Source organism: Phoxinus phoxinus, assembly GCF_949152265.1.
Source record: "Phoxinus phoxinus genome assembly, chromosome: 7".
NCBI classification, from domain to species: domain Eukaryota; kingdom Metazoa; phylum Chordata; class Actinopteri; order Cypriniformes; family Leuciscidae; genus Phoxinus; species Phoxinus phoxinus.
This window is the reverse complement of record NC_136882.1, coordinates 11,649,770-11,675,284: the sequence shown is the minus strand read 5'-3', so window position 1 is coordinate 11,675,284 and position 25,515 is coordinate 11,649,770. Positions and strand designations below refer to the sequence as shown.

Here is a 25,515-nt window from a genome sequence, read left to right as displayed (position 1 = left end):
ACGTGATGATGGTTTTATACTGAATAATCCACATAATTGTATTTATTTTTGCTGGAATCAGTATTACTTGACCTAATGTTCCTACAGAGAGAGAATGAAGGACTTAAAGAAGTAAAAATACTAGTGGTCAGGGCCTGACATTAACACCTGTCAAATGCGGGTGTATTTCAGAAGTGGCGTGTAACACAGTTACTCCTAATGGCCACTGTGGCGGGTTGAATTTTATACATAATATATATAGTTTTCAAAATAGCTAAGTGCAATGTAGTGTTGTCAAAAATTATATAGATTTTTTTTTTTTTAAAGTACATATTGATACTGAAATATCTGAATGCTTCCAATACTCATTTTCCGCAGAACAGATACACTGTATCTCTCTGACACACAAACCCGCCTCCCCTCACTCACTCGCTTCATTTGCTTCGGATGAATATTGTTGCTGTGACCGGGCTTGAATTTAGTTGTGGGATTCTGCGTATTGTGCATTATTTTACACATTCCCACAGATTTTGAATCTGAAATTTGAATTTTGAAAATGCGCGCACATAAATCCGTCTCTCAGTGCTTAAACATTCAAATCCGCACAAAATAATGTCAAAATGCCAGTCTTGGTGAGTGTTCATGCAAACAGTTAGTTTCCCTCCATGGTATCGATGTCAAAATTGTGGCCAGAGAAAATGCTGAGTGGCTTGTAACTTTGAAAAACCACTAGTTACAGTGGCTGGTGAGCAAAAAAGTTAATGTCAAGCCTTGCTAGTGGTTGATCGATATTGATTTTCTTTTAAGGCTGATGATTATATGTTAGAGAGCAGGGTGGCCGATAAATACATCATATTTAATATATTAGAAATAAATATTTTGAAAATTTATATGAAAAAAAATTACACTTTAGATTGCAACTTCTTTGTTTCTGTAACCTTAATATATAAATTTTCCACAAATTAAGACATTGCTAAAATTATGAATGAAAAATAAGTTATACTGTAACCAGCAGTACACTGGGAATAATATTTGGAATCGATGAATGTTATATCACAGCTATGTTCTTCTGCTCCTCAGATCATTGGTATTGGGCTATGTGGAGTGTTTGAGCTCATCAAGGAGACTCGTTTCTCGCACCCGTCGCTGTGCTTACGGAGCCTTCAGGCCCTTCTAGATATGCTCCAGGGACAACAGCCGGAGAGCTTTCAGACCGAACCGCCAGATGTGCTGGGTAAGATGTTTTCTCCTCGTCATATATAAAATGGTAAGTGAATTTGTATAAGTGAATCTGTATATTTCAATCATTGAACCACTGTTGGACCTGCAGAGTCTCTCTTCCATCTTCTGCTGGAGACTACGGTGCGGAGCACAGGGATGAACGATCCCACCGGTCAGACCCTCACTGCGTTATCCTGTGCCTGCCTCTTCAGCCTTGTGGTGGCCTGGGGAGACACTGGCAAAACCCTCCAGGCTGTGTCTGCCATCCTCACCAACAATGGCAGTCATGCATGCCAGACCATCCAGGTGAGGGAAAGTTTTGAGATTGCATTGAGAACCAAATCAGTGTATTAGAATGATTTCTGAAAGATCATGTGACACTGAAGACTGGAGTAAATGCTTCAAAAAATGTGGTGAGGTCTGTCTTTTTTTTTTTTCTGGCTGTCTGTAGCACCTATTGCTCTGCATTCTTTCTTAAAGGGATAGTTCACCCACAAATGGAGATTCTGTACAGGAATGAAAATGCAGGTTTGGAACAACTTGAGGGTGAGTAAATGATGACAGAATCTGACATTTTTGGGTGAACTATCCCTTTAAGGATCCACACTTAAGAAGAGTACTTTGTTTATTTTGAACAATGTTACTGATTATTTAACAGTTTAGTGGATTTCTTGCTTGGTGAGGTTGAGATTTTAGAGCACATAAAAAGCTGCTGTCCATCTGAAGTCAGGATGACAGCACATTACCGCTCATCTCTCAGTATGCGATAGGCGTCACTGCAACTGCATTTGGAGGTCAACAATCGGATTGCCTGAAAATGTCAAATCCCTCTGATTTCCCATCTTTATTATATTACTCTGCCAGCGCAGAGTCCCTCAGCCAATTACTCCTCTTCAGTCTTCTGCCGTCTGCATGATATGCCATTTTTTTTTTGCTTATTTAAATGTCTTAATGCTCTCTGACAATATCACACACTGATTTAGACATCAGAGAAACTCAGTTCATTTGTTGTTGCCAAGGTAACTACACCCTAATTGGAGCATGAGTAACTTGCATAGCTTGTGTAAAGTGTGATATCTGATCCGTCTCTGTCAGTTCACTGTGCACAAGTCCAACTTGAAGTGATTCAGAATGAAAGTGAAAAACAAGCAAAGGGTGTTGTGTATATTCTGATCAAGTGCTTTGTAGAGTTGGATTATATTTTTCATATGCATTTGCTTTGAAATGGCTTAAACATGTTATTTTATTTATTTATTTATTACTTTAAAAAATATATATTTACTTATTTATATATTAAGCCCCATCCTTTCAACCAAACAGCCATTGTTGCACAGTAGATTCAATATACAATGAAAATATATTCACAATTTTTCATAAAATTTTCCATAAATGGAAAAAACAATTCTTGCTAATTTTCATTTAAATGCACCAATATAACATTACATTGTAGCAAACATCAGTATTTAGCCTACTTATTTTTTTCTACATGAAAAAAGAAACCGGGATTTCCATGAATAGATTAAATCTGGGATTCGAATCGATTTACTGACATGGATAGTTTGAAAAGAATTATGGAAATAATGCATGCATTATGAGGTATCTGGCAATACCCTGTCATAATGTAAGACTTGAGTCTTTGGTAAAGAACAGAGAAGTGTAGTGCAATACAACTAAATGTCATTATTGAATTGACTGTAGAGCATCTAAAGCAATAACATTAATGTTTTAGTATATCAATAAACCTCTCTGTCCTGTGTAACATCATTCATCAAAGTACCTCCTTACTACCTCCGGCTGAACTCTGTGGTGGGGTGAAGACCGACACAGTGGTTTATGTTAAAGAAAGATACACATAAATATTAAACGGGGAAAATATTGTGTCCTGGGGATATGATGTGAGATAGATGAAGGGGGGCCTGTGTCCTTGTGAGTGGACTGGTAAAGGTCAAGTGGTGCTGAGAGGTTTGGTAGGGGTGTAACTCCACATAATCACATGAACAACCAGTCACTAACTACACTCTTTTAAGTCTCACAAGCCTTAAAGTACAACAATAACAGTGGCAGTTCTCTTTCATTTCGAAACAAAACTTCAGTGAGTGAGTCATGTCAGTCTGATTCAGCGAGTGAGTGAGTCATTAGACCGATTCAAACAAAGGACACATTCTTTTGACCAAATTGTTAAATACTAGGTGTTTAAAAGAGTTTGAGAAAATTAAGTTAAATTTAAGTTGTTACAGGTTTTGCTTTTATGGATTATGTTTTAAGTTTTGTTTAGTCATTGAGCATTATTGACACGCTTCAGTGTCACTATAATTGTCATTTCAGTTATTGAGGCAGAGACTTTAAATGCAAAAGGAAGAGCCATTCTAAGCTTTTTTGTGCCAATTGTTTTATTTCATTTAAGTAAATGGGAATAGGAGCGGGCTTCACTCAATGATTAAACGTAAACTTTAAGAGTGCTGGCCTGAATAATTAGAATATTTAGAACAGGAGAGAGGCCGCACTATGCATAAATAGTTTTTATTTGCACAAACACGCTTCACACTGAAGAAGGCACGCGCCGAAACGCGCTTGTGCAAATAAAAACTATTTATGCATAGTGCGGCCTCTCTCCTGTTCTAAATTTATTTAATTTAACTCATTGTTTTTTGACAAATGACAAAAACTAAATAGTTTTTCAGTTATCACAACTGTTATAACACTGGTTATTCAATAAACAGATATTACTGTTATTAATCTCTGCTCAAAAGAAATTTTAATTCCGAATTTATCCATATCGTGATGCGTATTGTATCGTGACATTGTTGGTGATACACAGTTACGTAGTCAGATTACTTTTCTCTCAAGTAACTGGTAAAGTAATTGATTACTTTTAAATTGACAAAATATCTGAGTTACTTTTTCAAATAAGTAACAAGTTACTTTGTTTTCCCATTTACATCTCTTGTGTAGAGGCGTTGTGTGCGCTGTGAAAACATGATGCCTATTGTAGTTCTAGACTAAATGTGAGCAGGCATTTACTCCTCTTACTTGCTCAAAAAGAAATTCAGTATCCCTCAAAATGAATCAAAACAGTGTAAAGCAAACTCAGAATATTAGGCAAACCTGCAAAAATTAAATGTTAAATTACACAAATATACTTTATGTATTTAATCACACTTTATTGGCTGCTGACCTTTGATTATCTAATTCAACCATAAGCAAGATTACTTTAGATAAATAGCACATTTGTGTTTAATTTGTTTGTTATTATTTCAGAAGTAAGAGTGTAGAAGTTTCTTCATGTATGTCCTATTCGTTTGCATTCTAGAATGTCAGTACAGCATTTAGCCTGAGGCCTTTTCAGTTCACTTTTGGTGTGTCAGGGCCTTTACATTTACCAAAAATATAAACAAACAAGCAAGCAAGCTCCGCTCAAGTGAGAAAAAGTAACGCTAAAGTAACACATACGTACCATACTTTCCATAAAAAGCAATGAAGTAACGCAAGTAGTTTTTTTTTGTTGGATGCAATGTTGTTTCCTCAACACTGCTGGTCACGCTGTGTTTGTTTTTGCATGTACTAGTGGGGAAATCATAAAAGAAAAATGATGTTGTTTATTTATTGTCTTTGTATTGAGTGCTACCTAGTTTCTCCATGATCAATTCAGACCCAAGCTCAAAAGTGGTGTGGAAAACCCTGTCAGAGTATTTTAGTACAGCATTCTGTCCGAATTAAGTGAAGAATACTCAACTGTATGTTCAACATCTGACCCGATTGTATTTGTGCACCAAAAAGGTCCCCACAATCCTGAACGCACTACAAAGGAGTGTGCAGGCGGTGCTGGTGGGAAAGATCCAGATCCAGGAATGGTTCGGGAACGGCATTAAGCGGGCCGCGCTGATGAACAAATGGGTTCTGAAGGAGGTGAACATGGATGAAGATGAACGCTGTCTGCTTCAAACGGACGGTTCCTTCCTCTACCTGCTCTGCAAGGATGGTCTCTACAAAGTAGGCTCAGGGTACAGCGGCACCGTGCGGGTGAGGACATCTTATGTTTACCTGACCACCCAATGGAAATGAAAGAAGTTATGTTGCCAAGCTAATTTTCAGACTAATTTACTATCAAGTAGTTCTGTAATTAATTTAGTAATTAATAGTGATGCACCAAAATTTTGGCAACTGAAAATATATATCTTTTCAGTTCTTTCTGAAAAGAATTCAGTTTTTTTTATTTGAGTGTTAAGTAAATTCAGTTAATTAATTGAATATTAAATTATCTTTATTTTCAGTTACAATTATTCTGTTAATTGAAAAATTCATTTTGGTGCATCACTAGTAAAAAGTTATTATGTTTTGTTAGTATTCATTTACTTTCTATTGATATAGATTAGAGAAATTTGACACTTTTTTTCCTCCAGAATCGGACAGTTCTGAGATTTGTCAAGTCGTGGATCTGGTTTTGTGCTGAGGCAGCAAGTTGTTTATCATTGTGTTTGTGCGGGTGCTAATAAGAGGCTATCGATTGCAGGGCCATGTGTACAACTCCACATCTCGTATCAGGAACCGTGAAGAGAAAAGGTCATGGCTGGGATTCGCCCAGGTATTGACCTCCTTGTTTTATGAGCGTTTCTCCTGATTGTCTGTCTGCTTATATAACGCCAACAACGTAATCAGTGTGTAGTACTTGATACGGGTTTGAAAGCTTGATCGTATCTCCTAAATAAAGCATTATGTGCTTATGACGTTTTCAACCTTGAACCTCAGTGAACAACAGAAATGTCATTCATTGAACTTACAAAAGCATGTTTCTTGTGGTGGTTTGCTTTGCAGGGTTGTTTGCTCTATCGAGACATGAACAGTCACAGCATGGCAGCCATTAAGATCAACCCAGAGACTCTGGAGCAGGAGGGCACCATCACAATGCCGGGTACAAACACCCCTCTTATGTGCTATTGATCGCTAAGAGCAGGGCAAATAAATGGCTTGACAAGCACACTTTTCTTCCCTTTGTTGACAGGTTTCCTATTAAAACAGGAGGTATCCTAGGGCTTTTCGTTTTTTTCCTTAAATAGCCAATAGCTTTCTATATAACTATATGTCTCAAGATATATTATGTGGTTATTCAAAGTCGTTTGTTTAAATACATATATATATATATATATATATCTTTTAAAGATTGTTTATGACTAGCCTCTCTAAAACAGAATGTTCCTGTAATTTGGACTATAATTTTAAACTGTAAAACTTTGGTTTTTCTTTTTAAATTTCACTCTCTTTCTCAGGTCTACAAGCAGATGGACAGAACATCATATTCACTGATGGAGAATATATCAACCAGATTGCAGCCTGCAAAGATGTAAGTTGTTTTATTCATTGGCGTTGGTGCTGTATCAAAACCTAGTGAGCTGTCTTCTTAGGTAGCATTTTAGGCATCACAGTTGCGCAGGCTGTTCCAAAAGGTAGGCAGCAATGTGCCAAATTATAAGGCAGCGTTGTATGCATGATTCAGGATAAAGGCAGTCCCACAATGCATTGTGCCAAGTGAAAAAAAAATCCAAGATGGCAGCAAGATATATTTATTATTAATATACATCAATAAATGATATATAAAAAATACTTATATTAGTATCAGGCTTTCTTTTGTAATAATTATACTGAGCAGTAAATGTATTGATTTAAAAAAGGTTAAAAATAATAGTGTAGTATAATGCACTACCGTTAAAAGTTTTTGGGTCAGTAAGATATGTATTTGAGTCAGCAAGGATGACATTTAAGTTTTTTTAATGTTACATACGTTTTCTACTTTTTATTTATCAAAGAAATTGTTCTTTTGTGGTTTCCACAAAACTATTAATCAGAAAAACTTTTTTCAACATCGATAATAATAAAAATGTTTCTTGGGCATCAAATCATATTAGAATGATTTCTGATGGATCATGTGACACTGAAGAATGATGCTGAAAATTCAGCTTTGCCATTACAGGAATAACTTGCTTTTTGAAATAATTACAAATATTATAATAGAACACAGTTACTTTGTATTTTAATAATATTTTACAATATGCTATATTTACTCTTTTAATTATTTTTGATCAAATAAATGCTGCTTTGATGAGCACAAGACTTTAAAAAAATCCTACCGATCCCAAACGTTTGAAAGGAAGTGTGTACATAACACTATTCACATGTGCTTCTTTTTTTTTTTTTCTGTACCTATTAGAGTATCCTGCCATTAGCTTAGCTAATTAGCTTAACATGCTGATGTTGAACTCTGGAATGAGTTTCAGAGGTTTATGTGAGTTCCAATTGGTTGATTGCCAACCTGCTAGGTGACAAACTGATATAGACAACCAAGACGTGTTCAAATCGGTTGTTAGACTGTAATGAGAGTGGAATGGATGGATAATAATGCAAGAACCCCACAATTTATTTATTTATTTACCGGTACCTATAACCGATTTTCCTGTCCCTCCCTCTGCACGTCATAAAAACATGATCACTGCCTCAAGTGGTGTGATTGTGGCTGTCAGCAGCACCTGATCTCCTTTGTTTCAGCCGAATTCAGCTCTGCTGTGCGTGTGTATTGAGTGTGTTTGCATAATAGCTGTGTAGGCAGGGGAGGGGCTGCAGCACTGGACGTGTGCATATCACTGGCTGATCATGAGTGGGCAGCAGTTACGGGGAGGGGGATGTGATATTCATATCTGCCTTTGAAGATCCCTTTTTGCATACATGAATGAAGAGTGCTGGGGTTAAGGAGGGAAGTCGTGAGGGATAATGTTTTGAACCGCTGTGGCACTTATCTTTGAGGGAGGAAAAGACGTGCATTTCTTAGCGGTGTGATTTTTTGCCTGGAGCGTCGCTTTTTTTTGAAAGCTTACTTGTATGCTCATTAACAGCTGCAAATCAAAGACTCCAGTGTGTCGTCTTCTGTTTTTTATTTATTTATTATCACATGCTCACTCACACTCTACAAGCCCTAGTCTCACCATAGTGTACACACCCTGAACTTATGCATGTGTGTTTCTGGATGAAACTGGCCCAGTATATGTAAGGGTGCTACTTTGCATATCCCATGCGCATGCTAACATAGTTAAAATCTTAGACTGAAGCCTCTAATGTTGTCAAAGGCTCTGAGATGATGACTATTTTATTGAGCTTTGGAACAAGCCCAGTCATCAATAATTTTTTTTTTAACTGTTCAGTATTAAGACGCAGTCACATTAGACTTCAAGCATGCATAATTTCTTTGGGCATTGAAACAAATCAGATTATCAAATATTTAAATAAAAACAATAATTTAAAAATGTGAAAATACGCCATCTAGTCCACATTACTGCAACACTGAAAACCAGCTACTTTAAAAATATACAGTAGTTAAATTCTGACATTTGCTGACACTCATGTTGTTTCAAACCCATAAGTCTTTCTTTCATCTTGTCAACACAAATAAAGATATTTTTGATGAAACTTCATACATTTTCTTTACCTCCATTGAAAGTCCTTTACATCAAAATTGAGGCTTCAAAAAGTTCATAAAGACATTATAAAAGTAATCCATATTCATCAAGTCTTCTGAAGAGACACGATCACTTCATGTGATGAACATATTAAAGCGCTGTTCGAACGGGACTAGTTATCCAGGGGGACGTTAGAGAAATTCATGTTTCACAGACCTACTTTGCGATTTTAATCCCGTCCGAATCTTGCCATGTCAGTCAATGTTTTTCTCACTTAACCTCTGTAAATATTCCAGGGTAAATTACCTACTGTTTTTTTGGCAAACTCAACGGCCCTCTGAGAAATCTAATCCCGTCCGAATGCGAATGTCTGTGACTTCTGATGTTCTATTATTCGAACGCTTCTTCTCGTGTGTTTTTGACACAAAAATCTGGTTTGCACACAAATCTTTGGCATGCTTTCATTTCGTTTCAATATGGATTAGGGCTGCAACTAACGATTATTTTTCAATCAATTAATCTATCGATATTTTTTTCTATTGTTAATCTATTGTTTTTTCTTCTTCTGAATAGTCTGTTAATCATTTGGTTAATTTACCAATAAATAATAACAAATAATTTTCCAATAAATTATTTCCGTAACTCTATGTATGAACTTTTACCAAATGATATTATTTATCACAAAATGCAGGTTTATGCAGTTTAGGCCTAATTAGCCAAATCAACTGATTTACATTGATTACGTCGACGTGTTTTTCCAGCCCTTATATGGATGGTATCTGATGGAAAAAAAAAAACAATCAAGTAATAAATGAAGCCAAATTGCGGAAACTGCGAAGACTGTCCATTTTAATATCAGTGTCCGTTAAGAGTAAGATACTTCTGATTGGGTGATTTCACTTGACGGTGAAATAATTCCCCATGCAGATTTCACAACAGGTTTAAGTTGGTCATGTGAATTTCACAGCATTGACCAATAGAAAGCTACTTGGTTTAAAAGTGACTTCTGTGTGAGCTGTGCTTCAATACATCACTACACTATTGACAATACATGTAGATCTTTTTTTGCAGTGAAATTTCACCATAATGTCACTGCACCTTCAGACTGAAAGATGACTCTCGAGTCTTCCGGCAACTAATACATGCACAGATCTTTCACAGCCAGTGCATGAATCTAAATAACTCGCCTCGTGGAAGCGACTGCCAGCAGAAAGACATAATTAAAGCTGTAATGAAGTCAAGTAAAAGAGTGACACTGCAGAGTCCCAGGAAGTCCATATGTGGCGACATGGCAAAATCATTCACTACTGAAGACTGCCTTAAAAATTAAGCACTGGGGGGTTTGGTTTGGCAACTTATATAGTCCCACCTCAAACTCATACCATTGGTTGCTTTGACAAACCAAAGTCACTGTATCAAACTAATTGGAATGATCAAACCACATATTAAAAATGTCTTAAAGACATTTTAGTGCAGGGTTTCCAAACCTGCTCCTGGAGGGCCACAACTGGCCTCAATGTGCTTGCTTGTATTGGAATTTGCATATTTAGATGGGATAAGAATTGCTTTAGCATTGAAAAGATGCCACACATCAACCCTGAAGAACATCCTATTGCGCTCAGCTCAGCTTAAGCGTTTAATAACTGTAAAATTGTGCTTAAACGTTTATGCTTGCTGTACCAAACATTTATGTTCCATGAAGATGTAGGCGCACTAGAAAGAGGCAGTGTTTATGATGATTAATGTTTTTGTGTGTGTGTTTTGGTTTATTTAGGACGGCTTTGTGGTGCGAATCTACGCCACCAGCTCAGACCCGGCCCTACAGCAGGAACTGCAGCTCAAACTGGCCAGGAAGTGTCTTCATGCCTGTGGCATCTCGCTCTTTGACCTGGAGAAAGACCTTCATATCATCAGTAAGACCAGTGCTTCAGTGCACACACATCTATGCATGCAATCAGTGTTTAGGAGGAAGCAAGTGTTGAAATGAGCTGACTTGGTGTTGTCTCGACTCTTGTGGCGTGTGTGTTTCTGTCCTCAGGCACAGGGTTTGATGAGGAAGCAGCGTTGATTGGAGCTGGCAGAGAGTTTGCTTTGATGAAAACGGCATCTGGGAAGGTAGGCATACCTCTCTATATTCCTCAGTGTCTCTTCATTCATATTTAACTGAATCTGTGTTCAAGAAATGTTTGATTCTTCTTCATGTGGTGGTGAAACTATTTCTGTCATGCATAATTACAGCATTGGATTAGATGCAGAGATAAAGCAGATCAGGATTGGGAAACTGCCAGTAAACCTGTGAAGAACGTGTTTGGTTTTAAGAAATTATATTTAGGAATTTAAACCTTAAGGACCATTAAAGTCGGCATTAAATCAAAATGTATTTTCTTAATGCATGCTACTTATCTTATTGTGAACGTTTCAGCCATGCATATATATAACTTTTTTTACTTTGATGTCATATCTTCCTGTAATATGTCTCCGCTGATGTTATCTCAGCTGATGTATGAAAATTAGTGCTGTCAATCGAATTAATTGACAATGACAAGCTGCACATAAAATAATCGCATCCTTTGCCAAATCGCGTGCGGTTTCATTCCGATTAATTTTGCATCCCTATTTTTTATGAGAATCTAATGAGAATCACCATTGAAAATAATAAAATATATATATAAAAAATGTAATTACATGAATTAACACATTACGGTAATGATAATTTTTAGAAAAAGTTTCTTTATGCACAATATAATTTCTTATTTTTCTTTAAATTTTTTATCTTCACATATTTCACTCTGCCTTTGCTTGTGTTACTATAAATCCATACTAGAACTAATACAAAAGATTTTGTACGATTAGAGATAACTGGGTCTGTTGACAAGTAATAAAAGGGCACTGATGCATTGTCCTTATTAAATTCAGCTAGTGGACAATCATCTGACTATTAAACGTACATTTATTTTGTAATCCTCATAAATCTACAAGTGTAGGTTGTGCGAGGGTGAATGTGTGTGCCTGCTTGTGCCGCCAGTGTGTGAGAGTTCACACCAGGTCTGGCTGGCAGGGCTGATGGCAGTAATGGTGTCTCTTGTGTGAAAGGCACGGCAGCAGCAGAGAAGGCAGCCTGTAGAGCCGCACACATGCTTAAATAACTGGAAGTAATTTGATTATTCTACGCTTCCAGTTGAGCGCCGAGGCTCTTTGACACTCTGTGAGGCTGGAGTGTTTGAGAGGCCAAAGAGAGCACAGCTTGTGTGTATTTACACATGCTTCTGGAGCAGTACAAATAAAGGGGAGTGGACAGGCTCCAACTGACACACAATAGGCACTAAATGCAAGTACAAATTGGCTTTGGCGAGTACATAAAACAATTGAATAGTAACTTGATTAGGATTTGAAAAAAAAAAGTGTTTTGTTAAGTAATGACCGTAATAATGAATTGCCGGTTTATTATCTCAGTTAGGCTGCCGTTGACAGGTGTGGCAAAAAGCTCAATTTGGACACTGGGTGTGTCTCATTGATCTGAAGTGTTGGAGTGTGTTTTAGGGAGGTGCAGTGAGTGAGTGTGTACCAGGCCTCATGAGATATGGGAGCTGCTGTAGGTTTATCATCCTTTAAAACTTATCTGGAGATTATCCAGTCCAGTGAGCATAGCAGTAAAAACAGGCCTGAATGAGTCATGACTGGGCAACTTTCCTTATAAATGCTGTGGCCGGTAATAGAAGAGAAGGTTATGTAGTTCTTCGGACACATACATTAATGGACTGCAAAATGCTGATGTGTGTTTTCTGTCATGATTGATTGTAGTCCTTGTGTTTTCCATTCCAGAAGTACAGTATTTATTTAATATATTTTAATTAGTTTTTCATTTTAAATTGAGTATATGTGTATGTGTGTATATATATATATATATATATATATATATATATATATATATATATATATATATATATAATAAAATGAATATAATGAAAATATTTAAAATAAAATCTTCATTTAAAATTGTATGTGTGTGTATATATATATATATATATATATATATATATATGGATCACATTTTAATTATATTGATTTTAGTATTTAATTCATATAATTAATATTTAAATACTAATAGTATATGTATGTGTGTCTGACCTACCAAATCTTTTTCTTGTTTGTCTTCAAACACAAGACATGTAACGTCAGGTTTGTTGAATGATCCCAAGCGCTGTTTGCCTTTGCGAGGCACGTATTCAAATAGCACAAATGATATTTCAGAGCTAAAGGGCAATTTCAGAAACTTCTGAAGGCTTGGAATGAGTCATTTTAAGAAGACTTTTATGGTGCTGCTTAGTTTTTTTATTTTTAAGTTTTTTTTTAAGTTTTAGAGCCACTGGTAACCATTCACGTTTGCAGTGCGAACATCCTGTCTGGGGCTCCAAACTGAAATGTACTTTTTCTGTGGGATTTGTGATATGAAGAATTACAGGAATAAAGGGGTAATTTTGTTGGGGAGTGCAAAATAAAAATTATTAAGCAAGAATATTATTATTTTTTGTGTATAAACCATCCATTAAGGGCTTAATGTTTTATTTTTGATTTTTTTGGGTGTTCACACATTGGTTTACAGGAACTAACACAGACCTCTTGAAAGTGAACAGTTAAAAATATATATCTCTTCACTTGAGTTTGCATAGGGCACATTCTCATTTTTTTTCCGACAAGTTCAGTATAAAATTATTATAATCGTGATTTTTTTTTTCATTATGATTATTATTAAATAATATATCAAAACTAAATAAGAAGGATATTACAACTGTTGTACTGTCAAAAAGGATTAAATCAATCAAAAAAAAAATTTGTACAACTGTTAAATTACAACACTTACAATACTATTAATAATAGTATAGTATAATAGTATAATAATAGTAATAAAAGTAATTGAATAATACTATTCAAATTTAATCTCTTAATTTTTAGCAATCAATAATAGAAGTGGTCTAACTATAAAAAAAGTATATATCTTATGTGGAAGTGTCAGGACCCAAAAATGTCCGTCCAATCATTGCATTCTCAGTCCGTTGTAGACACACAGTCAGTGAGCGTCGCAAACAAACTGCAGCCACCTTTTACAGTTCCTTCTGAACCAAAACAACAAGCGTATGCTGCGTTCACGCCATGTCATAATTACTGTAATTAAGAGATGACAACCCGTGACGCTCTTCTCTGAGCTGCTCTCAGACTCATGCATTTCTATGGCAACACTATCATCGCGGAATTGAATCTGCAGCAGTCAGATGGTAAAAGTCAGAGCTCTCTTAATTGTTTCATTATTATTGTAATGTTATGTTCTTTGAGACATGAGGTTATTTAACACCGTCTCTCACGGCGCTTTGCAGACTCTTCTCTGGCTGTGCCATGACATGTCATGTGTTGGCGTGGTTTTGGTTTGCTGTTTGGAGCTAGCTTGCTATTGCTAGCCTCTCTGAAATTGCCTACACTACCTTTAATTCACAGTCTGCACATTTTCACAATAGCACTAAGCCATATGAAATATTGTGCTGCTTTAATCCTGCCTAACATTTACATTTACAGGTTTAGAACAACATGAAGGTGAGTAAACAATGACAGATATTGCATATTTGTGTGAACTATCCCCTTTAATAGGCCAATCAGGCACAGTTATTGTCTGGTGCAAAATAGTTGTCCTGTCACTACTTGAATGCCTTATCTAGTGTCTGTATAAGAGTTCTTGAGTGCCATTTCAGCGGTTCATTTCTATTATCTGAAAGAGGTATTGGTTTGTGCCATTGCACACAGGCTTGATAACACACAAGGGAGTTTTAAACTTGATTGTTTTCCTCTCCACTAATGCAGATCTACTATACTGGAAAGTATCAGAGCCTTGGCATCAAGCAGGGCGGCCCATCGGCTGGGAAGTGGGTGGAGCTGCCGGTCACCAAGTCTCCCAAGTTTGTGCAGTTTTCAGTGGGCCATGACGGCTCTCACGCCCTCCTGGTGGCAGAGGATGGGAGCGTCTTCTTCACAGGCTCCGCCAGCAAAGGGGAGGACGGAGAGTCAAGTATGAACCAAATTATTATCATGTACATACTTGATCTGATCTAATGATTAACGGTCATCCTCTTATAATGGTGTCTGTCTTTAGCAAAGAGCAGGAGACAACCAAAGCCCTACAAACCCAAGAAGATGATCAAACTCGAGACCAAGACGGCCATCTACACGGCCTGCAACAATGGCAGTAGCAGCATTGTCACTAAAGATGGAGAGCTCTACATGTTTGGCAAGGATGCCATTTACAGCGACAGTACCTGTAAGTACCCGTTAAAGATGGCAGGAAAGAAATGATGGCCTATCATATTGCTGTCTGTAAAACCATATATCTGTCCTCTGTGGGAGAGATTATTTAGAGCTAGTACACGATCCACATTCACAAAAGGGGGATACATTTAGAAAACTCCATATTTGGATGTTCAGACTATGTATATAAACGGTTCTTTTTATGATTGGATTTCTGCCAGCTTATTTTTTCTGATATAGTAAATATTCTTGCAGTTGATGCCCTACATACGGGATACTCAGTTTTGCAATTTATGTAGTCACATATCTTCTTTTTTTTAAAATCCTGAAGCAGTTTCAGGATATGCAAATACTGTCATCCATGATTGCTGCATAGTGATGTGCCTCTTGCTGGATATTAAAACACCAAACTATGTGTAGCCCGTTTAAATGGCTCTATGAATATCAGTATTATTTATTCCATGAATTCCGTTTTTTCTGTTTTAATCTTTCTGGGTTCAGTTTTCTGGGATTTCCTTTAAAATTTTTAGTCATAAAAACGCATAACTAATTAATTGAGATCACGAAACTTGTACAATTTGACAATTTATTAAAAGTTTCTTGTTTTCAGTTTTACTTATTCTGGATTCCATTTTAATGTTTTAATTAAACTTTAAACATCAAAAAGCACATCCAATCAGTTTAACTCAGAAAACTTGTTTTCTTGTTCCCTCCCCCCCTCCTCAAATTTAATATTTTTTTTTACAATAGGGACCTATAAAATGTTTTATTTTTTCAGAAATTCTGTTTTGTCTGCTGTGCACAGCACAGCAACGTCACGTGAGTGTAACCGCAATAGAGGCAATAGTCCATCTCCTACGTTTATAGTGGTTAATCTTTTCTCCTTGTATATCGCCCACCCCTAATTTGTGTATCATTCTCTTCACAGCTGCTTTATGTTAAAATGTTATAAGAGATTTATTAGCATGCATGATAATTTTTTTTTTTCCATGATTCATTTTTGACTTGCAGGTCAGGTGTCAGATCTGAAGGGACAGTTTGTAACTCAGGTAGCCATGGGAAAAGCGCACACTTGTGTCCTGACCAAGAGCGGGGAGGTTTGGACGTTTGGAGTGAACAACAAGGGCCAGTGTGGTCGAGACACTGGAGCCATGAGCCAGGCAGGGAAAGGTGAGAACCACTTAATCAAACATAACATGAAAGTTTACATTTATACACTAGCAAAGGCCCTTAAAGGGGTCATGACATGTTTTTTTTTTATTTTATTATTATGTTCCCTTAGGTGGAATTATAGTATTACTATAGTTTTTTTTACAAAAAACTTTTAAAATGTAGTGATTTATGACCTTTTCCCACCCTGTTTCTCATCCTCTGATTCAAACAGTCTGTTTTGGGGGGTGTTTCCCCTTTAAGAGTTTAGTGTTAACGCCCACTGTTATGATTGGCTAATGTGTTTTAAATACATTACTTACAGTTTTTGTCGTCGTTGTTGAGCCCAGAATAGTCGGCACAGACTTATCTTTGAGCAACAGTTTTCTGGCAAAGCCAGCATCATTTTGGGATTTGTTCTCAAAACAGTCAAACGCTTAAACTAACACTGGCGTGACTGAGACGTCCGCAAAAAATAAAGTGCATCCATTTTTCCCTGACGACTGGATCTTTCGCAGCGTATTCAAAGATGTTGTTTGTCTACAGCACATCTGCGTGGCATCGTAAATTTCCCTGTACACAGACCCACTCGCTGTCCGTCGACTGAACACTTGTGAGGCGCGCAGCGCGCGGGCGCGACAATGATACGAAATGAGCGTAGTTGTCTTCCGCTTAAAGTGTTGTTGTCTTGTGCTGGAGGCGGTCTATATGCAAACGCTGGTACGTCACTTCGTACCGTGACGTCACTTCTTACCATGGATCCAGAACGAGCTGTATTTAGAGCTTGATTTAATAAATGATTCGTTTATAATGGGGAGGAAGTCTTAAGCTATGAAACTTGCAGGACGTTTTAATGGTACAAAGACCTCTTATATACCAAAAGATCAAGGCAAATTTGGTTTCTCATGTCATGACCCCTTTAATAATAAATTAAAGCTGCAGTCCGTAACTTTTTAGGGTTAAAAATTATCCTAAATAAATTTGAGCAAGTATATAACCAGCCAGTCTTCAAAACTATCTGCTTGCTTTAGCTCGGTTAAAAACGGTAAGCTTGTAATAATGTATTTAATTCCAGTGGTACTGGTGGATTTCTACAGGAAATTCAAGCATGTCTTTGCGTCATTATGTCACATCTGTACACATAAAGAAGGAGTCTCGGCTAGTAGGCTATATTGCGTGTGAGGATGTTGGAGGTGGAGATTTATAGCCTTTTCTCACAGCACTTGATATAATTAAACTTATCAATTTGATGGCAGATCCAGAAAGGTTCACCAGTGACAATCACCAATGGTGACAACTGGAGACTCACCCGTTGTAAAATGTTAATTTTCCAGTGAAAATTATGTTGGTCATACTTTCAAAAAGTAGAATCTGTGATTCCGAATGCCAGTACCCACACCGGCACGGTGACTGACAACCGCACATTTTCCTCAAAACATTGGATTCATCCGCACTGTGCCGTGTCGAGGCACAACCCATGTAAAGTTGATAATTCCGCGAATAACTGCAATTGCAGATTTCGAACAGAGACAAATAGGAAAAACTTCGGACTGCAGCTTTAAGTACTTTTTGACCATCCTGTGAAAATTCTACCAAATGGAATGATAGGTAGTATAGATGTGCATCTCCATAACTGAGGCCGATGCGATACGCATCTCGATGCATAGCCAACGATACATATGAAGCAGTTACTGATGCGATGTGAAAACAATGTGTTCCTGTCGTAGCGTTTGGTGTAGAGAACATGGCCACCGCCATGGACGAGGATTTAGAGGACGAGCTGGACGAGAAGGAGGAGAAATCTATGATGTGTCAGCCAGGCATGCACAAGTGGAAGCTGGACCAGTGTATGGTGTGCACCGTGTGCGGAGACTGCACTGGGTACGGCGCCAGCTGTGTGAGCAGTGGCCGACCTGACAGAGTGCCAGGAGGGTGAGAGAAACCAAACACACACAAATCACGGTAGTATTTCAGAACAAGAAATTACCATGACTACAGTATTAAATAAAAAAAATAAGCGCTAATAAATCATATTTTCTCAAACATTTTTTTTACAAATGTAGCTACTTTTAACTGTAAAATAATAAATGAATACATCAGTTTTAATGTGTACTTTACATTACTTAACATTTAAAAAAAAAATCTTTATTTGTTTTTTTGCTGTACATTTCAATTTCTTACAACTTTTTTTCTTACAAATGTTTCACTGCATGTTTAGAACACTTGGGTATGTTCTGTCTTTTTTTTAAAAATACTTTTGTTGAAAAATAGATGTAGAGCAGTTTAATCATTTATTTTTAATCAACTCAAGTAAAAGTACCACGATTAAATTCTACTAAAAATGATTCTACTTTTTAATTATTTAGTCATAAAAGTAGAAAAAAAAGATACATGTACTGTAACGAGAGTAGGTTTTGTTTGTTACTTTTTAATTGTGATATTTACTATCATCAATAGGCGCTTTTCCATTACCAGAAAAAAAGTATCTGGAAACAGGTACAACTTTTACACAGTGGAAAACCAAACAAAGGCGAGTCGAGGCGAGGCGAGCTGGTACTGTGTAGTGGAAAAGCGCCTTGTATCTATAGCACTACTGCAGTTTCATGCATCAGTGATAGTCCTCATCCATTTGTGTGTATCTCTCCTCTGCAGGATTTGTGGCTGCGGCTCTGGTGAGTCTGGCTGTTCGTCGTGTGGCTGCTGTAAGGCTTGTGCCAGAGAGCTGGATGGTCAGGAGGCCAGGCAGAGAGGAATCTTTGATGCTGTGAAGGAGATGATACCGCTGGACCTGCTCTTAGGTACTAAGGTGTCATCCAATCATATTCGTTACAGCTCCATAGCCATCAAATCATATCTCTTTCCTGTCTGTGAGCCATTTTCATGTCAAATGTTGAACCATACTGTCTGCATGCATGAAGTATTCCGATTAGGGAAGGGCAGAATGAAAATATAACAACTACAAATTAAACAAACAACATTTTTAAAATATAATTTAAAGTCACCATGAAACGCAAGTTGTGATAGTCTTTTCTTGCCTATTGTGATGTAAATGCGAGCGAAATGGCTTCTTGAACAAGGAAAAAAATGTAGTGCGGAACTTGATTTTGTCCTTGAGAATTGATTGGATCGCTGGATGGTTGTGGTTTTCTATTGCTGCGATTTCATGTCATGAGTGACAGGTTGTCCCGCCCTCGCATCAGTAAACACGTCATTATAGAAGAGGGAGTCAAATTTTTTTTTAAATAAATATTGAAGGGCATGTTTTAAAATACTTTTGTGCATGGATAAATCATTTATAATAAATACTGCAATATGCCATACAAAAGAAGAATTGTCCATTTTGATTTCATGGTGACTTTAACAACCATGTGGGGGAAAAAACATATTAATTTAATAATGACCATGTTTTTTTTATTTTTATCTAGAGGTAATCCTATCTGCTAAAAATAATGAAAAAATAATTATAATAATATGCATTTGCAATAAAAAAAATATATTGCAGCGTTCATAAAAACTATATTGGTTGATCGCTAATTTTGAAAATGTCAGCTGTCATTCTGTCCAGTCCTAATAGAGATCATTGGTCACTGGCTGCTTTGGCAATGTTGTCTCTGTATATTTGCCTAGTGAAGCAGCACTGTGTGTGCGTGTGCGTATGTGTTTTGTTGGGATCACCTCGCTGCTCCTGTCTCTCACTGTCTTGCATTGCGTCTCATGCTCATCATTCACCTGCCTGTGTTGTTTCTCGTTTGTCTCCTCCTTTGGCCCCTCCTGTGCTGGACCTCTGTTATTTTAGCTGTGCCTGTCCCTCCTCCCCCAGGCGTCAATATAGAGGAGCACATCCAGATTCGACAGGAGGAGAAGAGACAGCGGATCAACCGCCGGCACCGGCTAGAGGAAGGTCGAGGTATGACGCCTACATGACCAGACCCCAGAATAAACCCAGACATCCCGCACGTGTTTGACACACACACACCTCTCGAAACTGACGTGTCGCCGCACTATGATGCAGCTTTTTCAGTATTTGCGATATATCAAATATTCGCAATATATTTGAGAGGAATTTTGCCAACTACTGTTCAAAAGTTTGGGGTTTGTAATATTGTTTTTCAAAGAAGTTTTTTATGTTCACCAAGGCTGCACTTACATGATCAAAAATACAGTAAAACAATAATATAGTTTTTTTTACAATTTAAAATAACTTGTCTTTTGTAATATATTAAATTATTATTACTAATTATTACTATTATTACTATATTATTAAAATACATATTACTATGATGGCAAAGTGGCATAATTGGAAGTCTTCATTGGCACATGATCCTTCAGAAATCATTCAGATTTGCTGCTTAAGAAACATTTCCTATTATTATCCAAGTTGAAAAAAGTTGTGCTGCGTAATAGTTTTGTAGAGACTGTGATACATTTTTCAGGATTCTTTGAACGTTCAATGAACAGCATTTATTTGAATATAAATCTTTTGTAACATTATAAATGTCTTTATTGTGATAAAAAAAAAATAAAGCTTAAATTGCTTAATAAAAGTATTAATTTCTTTAAGAACAAAATCTCACTGACCCTAAACTTTTGAACTGTAGTGTTAAATTAAGCAACGTTATAAATATTGAGAATTTCAGTAGCAAAAATAGCTTTTGATTCATTGTTGTGAATCAGTTCCAGCTGTGTTTCAGAAAAATGAATTAAATTGAAAGTTCAGATTCCTTTGCATAATTTTTCAGAAGTATAAACACATTTTTCATGTTTGAAAAGTATCGAGTAAATACATATGGACGTCTCCCTGGTGTTCACATGTCTTGTGTATTTTAACTAGATTTTTAACTTTATTTTTGCACATTTTGAATTTACTTGGCAACAATAGCTATTTTTTAATCACTATTTGTAGCCAATTAAGAGCAAATAAATAAACTGTGATATTTATATATATTTTATAAACTCAATTTTTATTTTTGTATTATTTATTTAAGGTTTTATCATCCAGCCCTAATAGTATAATTTTTTTTAAACATCGAAACTATTTTTTTGGACCATAAAATTACATTTGACCTAATTGAATACCATAGACAGGCCACTGCGAATGTTACTAACCCCCTCACCCCATCAAAACATCTAATCATAATCCATTCTCCTGTTCACTCTGTCATATACAACCTTGATTATGAGCACTTCATACATTTTCCATATAATATTCCTCTGGGTTCATGGATGGAGTATTATTACCTACTCGATAATACTCCAAAAGCGGACTGACCGCCCGAACTCTCAGCCTTCTACCTTACGTTTGCTTGTCTTCTCTGGGAGTGGGTTGCTTGTGGAAATTCCCTTCTTGCTTGTGTTTTCATAATGTACCATGTGTTATATACCATGTTTTATTTTCCATTTGTGAGATGCTTTTCCCCATGCATGTGAAAGTTTCTCTCTCCCCCCATAGGCCCCCTTGTTTTTCCTGGTCCCCTTTTTATGAACCAGCGTGAGCAGGTGCTAGCAAGAATAAGACCCCTTCAGGCCTTTAAGCTAATGCGGGAGAGACTCAAAGGTACTGCGGTCTTCACTACAGACTCCACCTGGAGCCCCATAATGCCGTTCTTTCTTCCTTCCTTCAACAAACTGTACTCTACCGCTTTCTTTGGTCCCAATAACATCTCTCTCTGCCTGCATCTATTCCTCTCCCTCTCTGGTGAACGAATAAACCTCTTTACTACCTCTTTTCTCTTCATAATACTCGATTGGCCATATGTTGTATGCTGTGTGCATTGAACAATCAGACCCTGCAGTCAGGTGAAAAATATCATTGCTAAGGTTTACGATTAATGGCTCATTTTCTCAACTAGACTGAGACTAAAGAATTGTTATGGTAATTATTATTGGGAAAACAGTGGCCAAATCTTCACTTAAAATAGCACATGCTTTTTTTTTTTTTTTTTTTTTGCAAACTGGCTTTTAAGTTGGCATAGTTTTCACAAGGGCTTAAAATAAATCCTTGTGTATGGCCAATATAAATAGAACTTTATGCTTTCTAGTTATTTTAAGAAACATTAAAATAATACTCGTGCTAATTCACCATCTGAATGTGTTTTATTATTTGCCCAATCCAATATCTAGGTCAATATCAGAACTTTTTATTATTATTAAAGGAATAGTTCACCAAAAAAATTCTGTTATTATTTACCCACTTTCATGTCATTCAAAACCCATTTGCTGTTATTATATTAGTTAAGTTTATATTTTCTTAATTTATATGTCATAAAAAGGATGCATCTCTTTTTATGCATCGCTTTTCCATACAATAGCAGTTTATTGTAGGCTTATAGAGCGGCAGAGTGTCTGACTTTCATCTGTCATCTCCTCCAACATGATTTAGTGCAGCAGTATTCGCCGTTGTCATCTTTTTTCTGATTTATGGGTGGAAACTAGCGTTGGGGTGCAATACTGCCACCTATCATGTTGGCATGTCAAACAGATAGTTACTGGCAATGGATTATTTACCATGTTATGTGTAGTATTAACATGAAATCGGTATTTCAATTTTTAAATATCATGCTTATCATCAATATCGGTATTGCGACTACGTTTGGAACGCTTATATCTTCTAAGTGTGAATTTTGTCATTGTTTTGGAGCACTAGCTTATAGATAACCTTAAGGCTAACATATTAAAAGCCAAAAAAACTGTCAATTTTGATTACATGGGGACTTCATTGCTGAGGTTGACAAACTCTAGAAGTACTAACATATTCAGGACAAAAGGTAATGAATGGATCCCAGATCTCAGAAAATATACCAGTGCTGCCCTTTATTGTATACCTAATGTTTTCCAAATGAATGAAGCTCTTAACATCTCTCATCCAGTCATCGAAAGATCAAGGGGAATTTTGATTCCATAGCAGGAGAATGCGCCGTCTAGCTTATAATGTTGAAAAAACAAAAGCATTCATAGCACCGTACATCTAGGCAAGCCAGTGAAATTTGAAGGAAGTCCAAAAAGTGCAAAAAAGGGCAAGGCCCAATCGGTTTATTTTTCACTAAGGAAAACCAATTAAAGTTTGATAGGCAAAAATAAGTTATGGATGGACATAACCAAAGCATATGTATTAAATCTGCAGGAGTCTAATGGCTACAATTACATAAAAGATCAACAACAGTCTTTATTTTTTATATTTATTTATTTATTTATTTTTATTTCGCTATTTTTTTTCCAGTGAATTATATTAATACATTTGAATTGGATAAGACTATGACGTGCACAAATAGAAGAGGCATGAACATGGGACAGGATCTGCTTCCAAGTCTCATCTTCAAATGTGAGGCATAGATCCGACTCCCACTCTTGTTCAATAAATGAGAGAGAGGGAGTTGAGATGGAGGAAATACGCCTGTATAGAGTAGACTGTGCGCCCCTTTTATCTAAGGCTACTACTTTGACAATATGATCTTGCGAAGATTTTGCCGGAAGATTCGGAAAGTCAGGGAATTAATTCTTTACAATTTCTGAGCTGCAAATATATAAAAACGTATAATGTACTTATTATAATAAATTTATATTGTAATGTACTCATTATATATTAATAAAATCATCTTTACATTGGTGGTACACTCTCAATTTAATAAAAATTATTTAAAAAATTGATGCGCTTATACTAATGCACTGTCGCTCACGCACACACATCAAACTCTTCACTGTAAGTGTGAAGCTATATTCCTCTGTGGGCCAGAACTGGTTCTAGACTAGCCCATGGTTATATTCTATTCATTAATTTCAGGACATTTCCTCTGTTTTAAACACTGTTCTTGTATTCAAATGAAGCGCAGTCCTCTGCTGTGCAGAATCGATACAGAAGCAGCTGATCTACACTATCTCAATCAGTCTGGAGTAAAAGGAGCCCACTCTCCTTGTTCCTCATTTGGGTTTGTGCCACAAATCAATGAGTTTAAGGATGTGTACAATCACAACTTCCCGCTCAGTTTATCTCCCGCTCAGTTTATCTCCTTGCCTTTATTCTGTTCCTCCATTGTCCACGCATGTCAATATTTCACTTCTTCTCTGTTTTTCTTCTTTCCTCTTGAGGCATCAGATCATTTCTCTTCCCAGGTCGTTAACAGTCCCCAGATTCACCTGCTGCCTTAAGACATCCATCTCGTCTCTTGCTGTCCTTGTCTGCCCTTTACCTCACGGTGTGTTCTGTGTTACAGATGGCAGCAGTGAACGTGGGGACAAAGATGCCAGTAAGATCACTACATATCCTCCCGGGTCCGTACGCTTCGACTGTGAGCTGCGAGCCGTGCAGGTCAGCTGCGGTTTCCACCACTCCGGTGAGTGAACATCTCTTCTGACCTTGATGAGGTCAAAGGAAGCCATTGTTCATGTTCCCCATCATTATTTTGGATCAATATTTGATGTTCCTATTTTATGGTAAGTGTGAATTGAAGTACTATATCCATTTGTAATGGTAAACCTGTTTTTTATTTTTATTTTGCAGTGGTATTAATGGAGAATGGAGATGTTTACACCTTCGGTTACGGACAACATGGACAACTTGGACATGGAGATGTTAATTCTAGGTAATGAGGTTTTTAAGGGAATGCAGTTGTCAAGTTTGCCGTGGCCATGACTGTCAATCTCCAAAAATAGAATTTGAAAATAAATAAATAAGCATATCTTCATATATACTGTGTGTGTGTATATATATATATATATATACATATATATATATATATATATATATATATATATATATATATAAATATAAATAATTTGTTTACTTTATTTTTAATATTAATTTAATTTGCTAATTATGCATTTACATATTTTTTGTTTATTGACTTATTTTTATTTGATTCATTATTTTTATTTATTTATTTTTAAATGATTGCCAACAAAAAATATCACTCATGGCTCCACGATTTTATCCACACACACACAGAGGGTCTCCCACTTTGGTGCAAGCTCTGCCTGGCCCCAGTACTCAGGTGACAGCAGGCAGTAACCACACTGCAGTGCTTCTCATGGATGGACAGGTCTTCACCTTCGGGAGTTTCTCAGTAAGTTAGCGGTTTCAGTAATTAAGTCTTTTTATATTGGCCTGATTTTATGTTGGTTAAGATCCTGAAGATATATCTTGTGTTGTCTCAACAGAAAGGACAGTTAGGGCGACCCATCTTAGACATGCCCTACTGGAACGCCAAGCCCTCTCCAATGCCCAATATTGGTGCCAAGTACGGCCGAAAGGCAACGTGGATTGGGGCCAGCGGTGATCAAACCTTCCTTAGAATCGACGAGGCGCTAATCAACTCCCACGTCCTGGCCACCTCCGAGATTTTCGCTAGCAAACACATCATCGGTATGTTCTCTTGCTTGATTCGCTTGTGTGGTTTAAAGGGCCTATGCGTTGTCTCCTGTTAAAGTCTCAGTCGACTCC

At 36.8% G+C, this 25,515-nt stretch overlaps 1 protein-coding gene across 24 annotated transcripts in view; it reads left to right on the top strand.

Moving 5' to 3' along the window:
* The window catches only part of mycbp2 (MYC binding protein 2), a 113,037-nt gene that overhangs the window by 22,982 nt on the left and 64,540 nt on the right, over positions 1–25,515 (top strand). For 18 of the 24 annotated variants that reach the window (XM_079617740.1, XM_079617735.1, XM_079617739.1 and 15 more), the window contains exons 4-22: positions 1,060–1,213; positions 1,310–1,506; positions 4,978–5,220; positions 5,711–5,782; positions 6,013–6,109; positions 6,465–6,538; positions 10,417–10,555; positions 10,681–10,757; positions 14,493–14,697; positions 14,782–14,946; positions 15,945–16,103; positions 17,810–18,014; positions 18,735–18,880; positions 19,879–19,989; positions 21,532–21,636; positions 24,290–24,409; positions 24,577–24,658; positions 25,021–25,138; positions 25,233–25,437. In XM_079617740.1, the coding sequence (XP_079473866.1) occupies positions 1,060–1,213; positions 1,310–1,506; positions 4,978–5,220; positions 5,711–5,782; positions 6,013–6,109; positions 6,465–6,538; positions 10,417–10,555; positions 10,681–10,757; positions 14,493–14,697; positions 14,782–14,946; positions 15,945–16,103; positions 17,810–18,014; positions 18,735–18,880; positions 19,879–19,989; positions 21,532–21,636; positions 24,290–24,409; positions 24,577–24,658; positions 25,021–25,138; positions 25,233–25,437 (2,674 nt within the window). The remainder of the gene's footprint in view (positions 1–1,059; positions 1,214–1,309; positions 1,507–4,977; positions 5,221–5,710; positions 5,783–6,012; positions 6,110–6,464; positions 6,539–10,416; positions 10,556–10,680; positions 10,758–14,492; positions 14,698–14,781; positions 14,947–15,944; positions 16,104–17,809; positions 18,015–18,734; positions 18,881–19,878; positions 19,990–21,531; positions 21,637–24,289; positions 24,410–24,576; positions 24,659–25,020; positions 25,139–25,232; positions 25,438–25,515) is intronic. The other 6 variants (XM_079617742.1, XM_079617741.1, XM_079617738.1 and 3 more) reach the window with 3 other exon arrangements.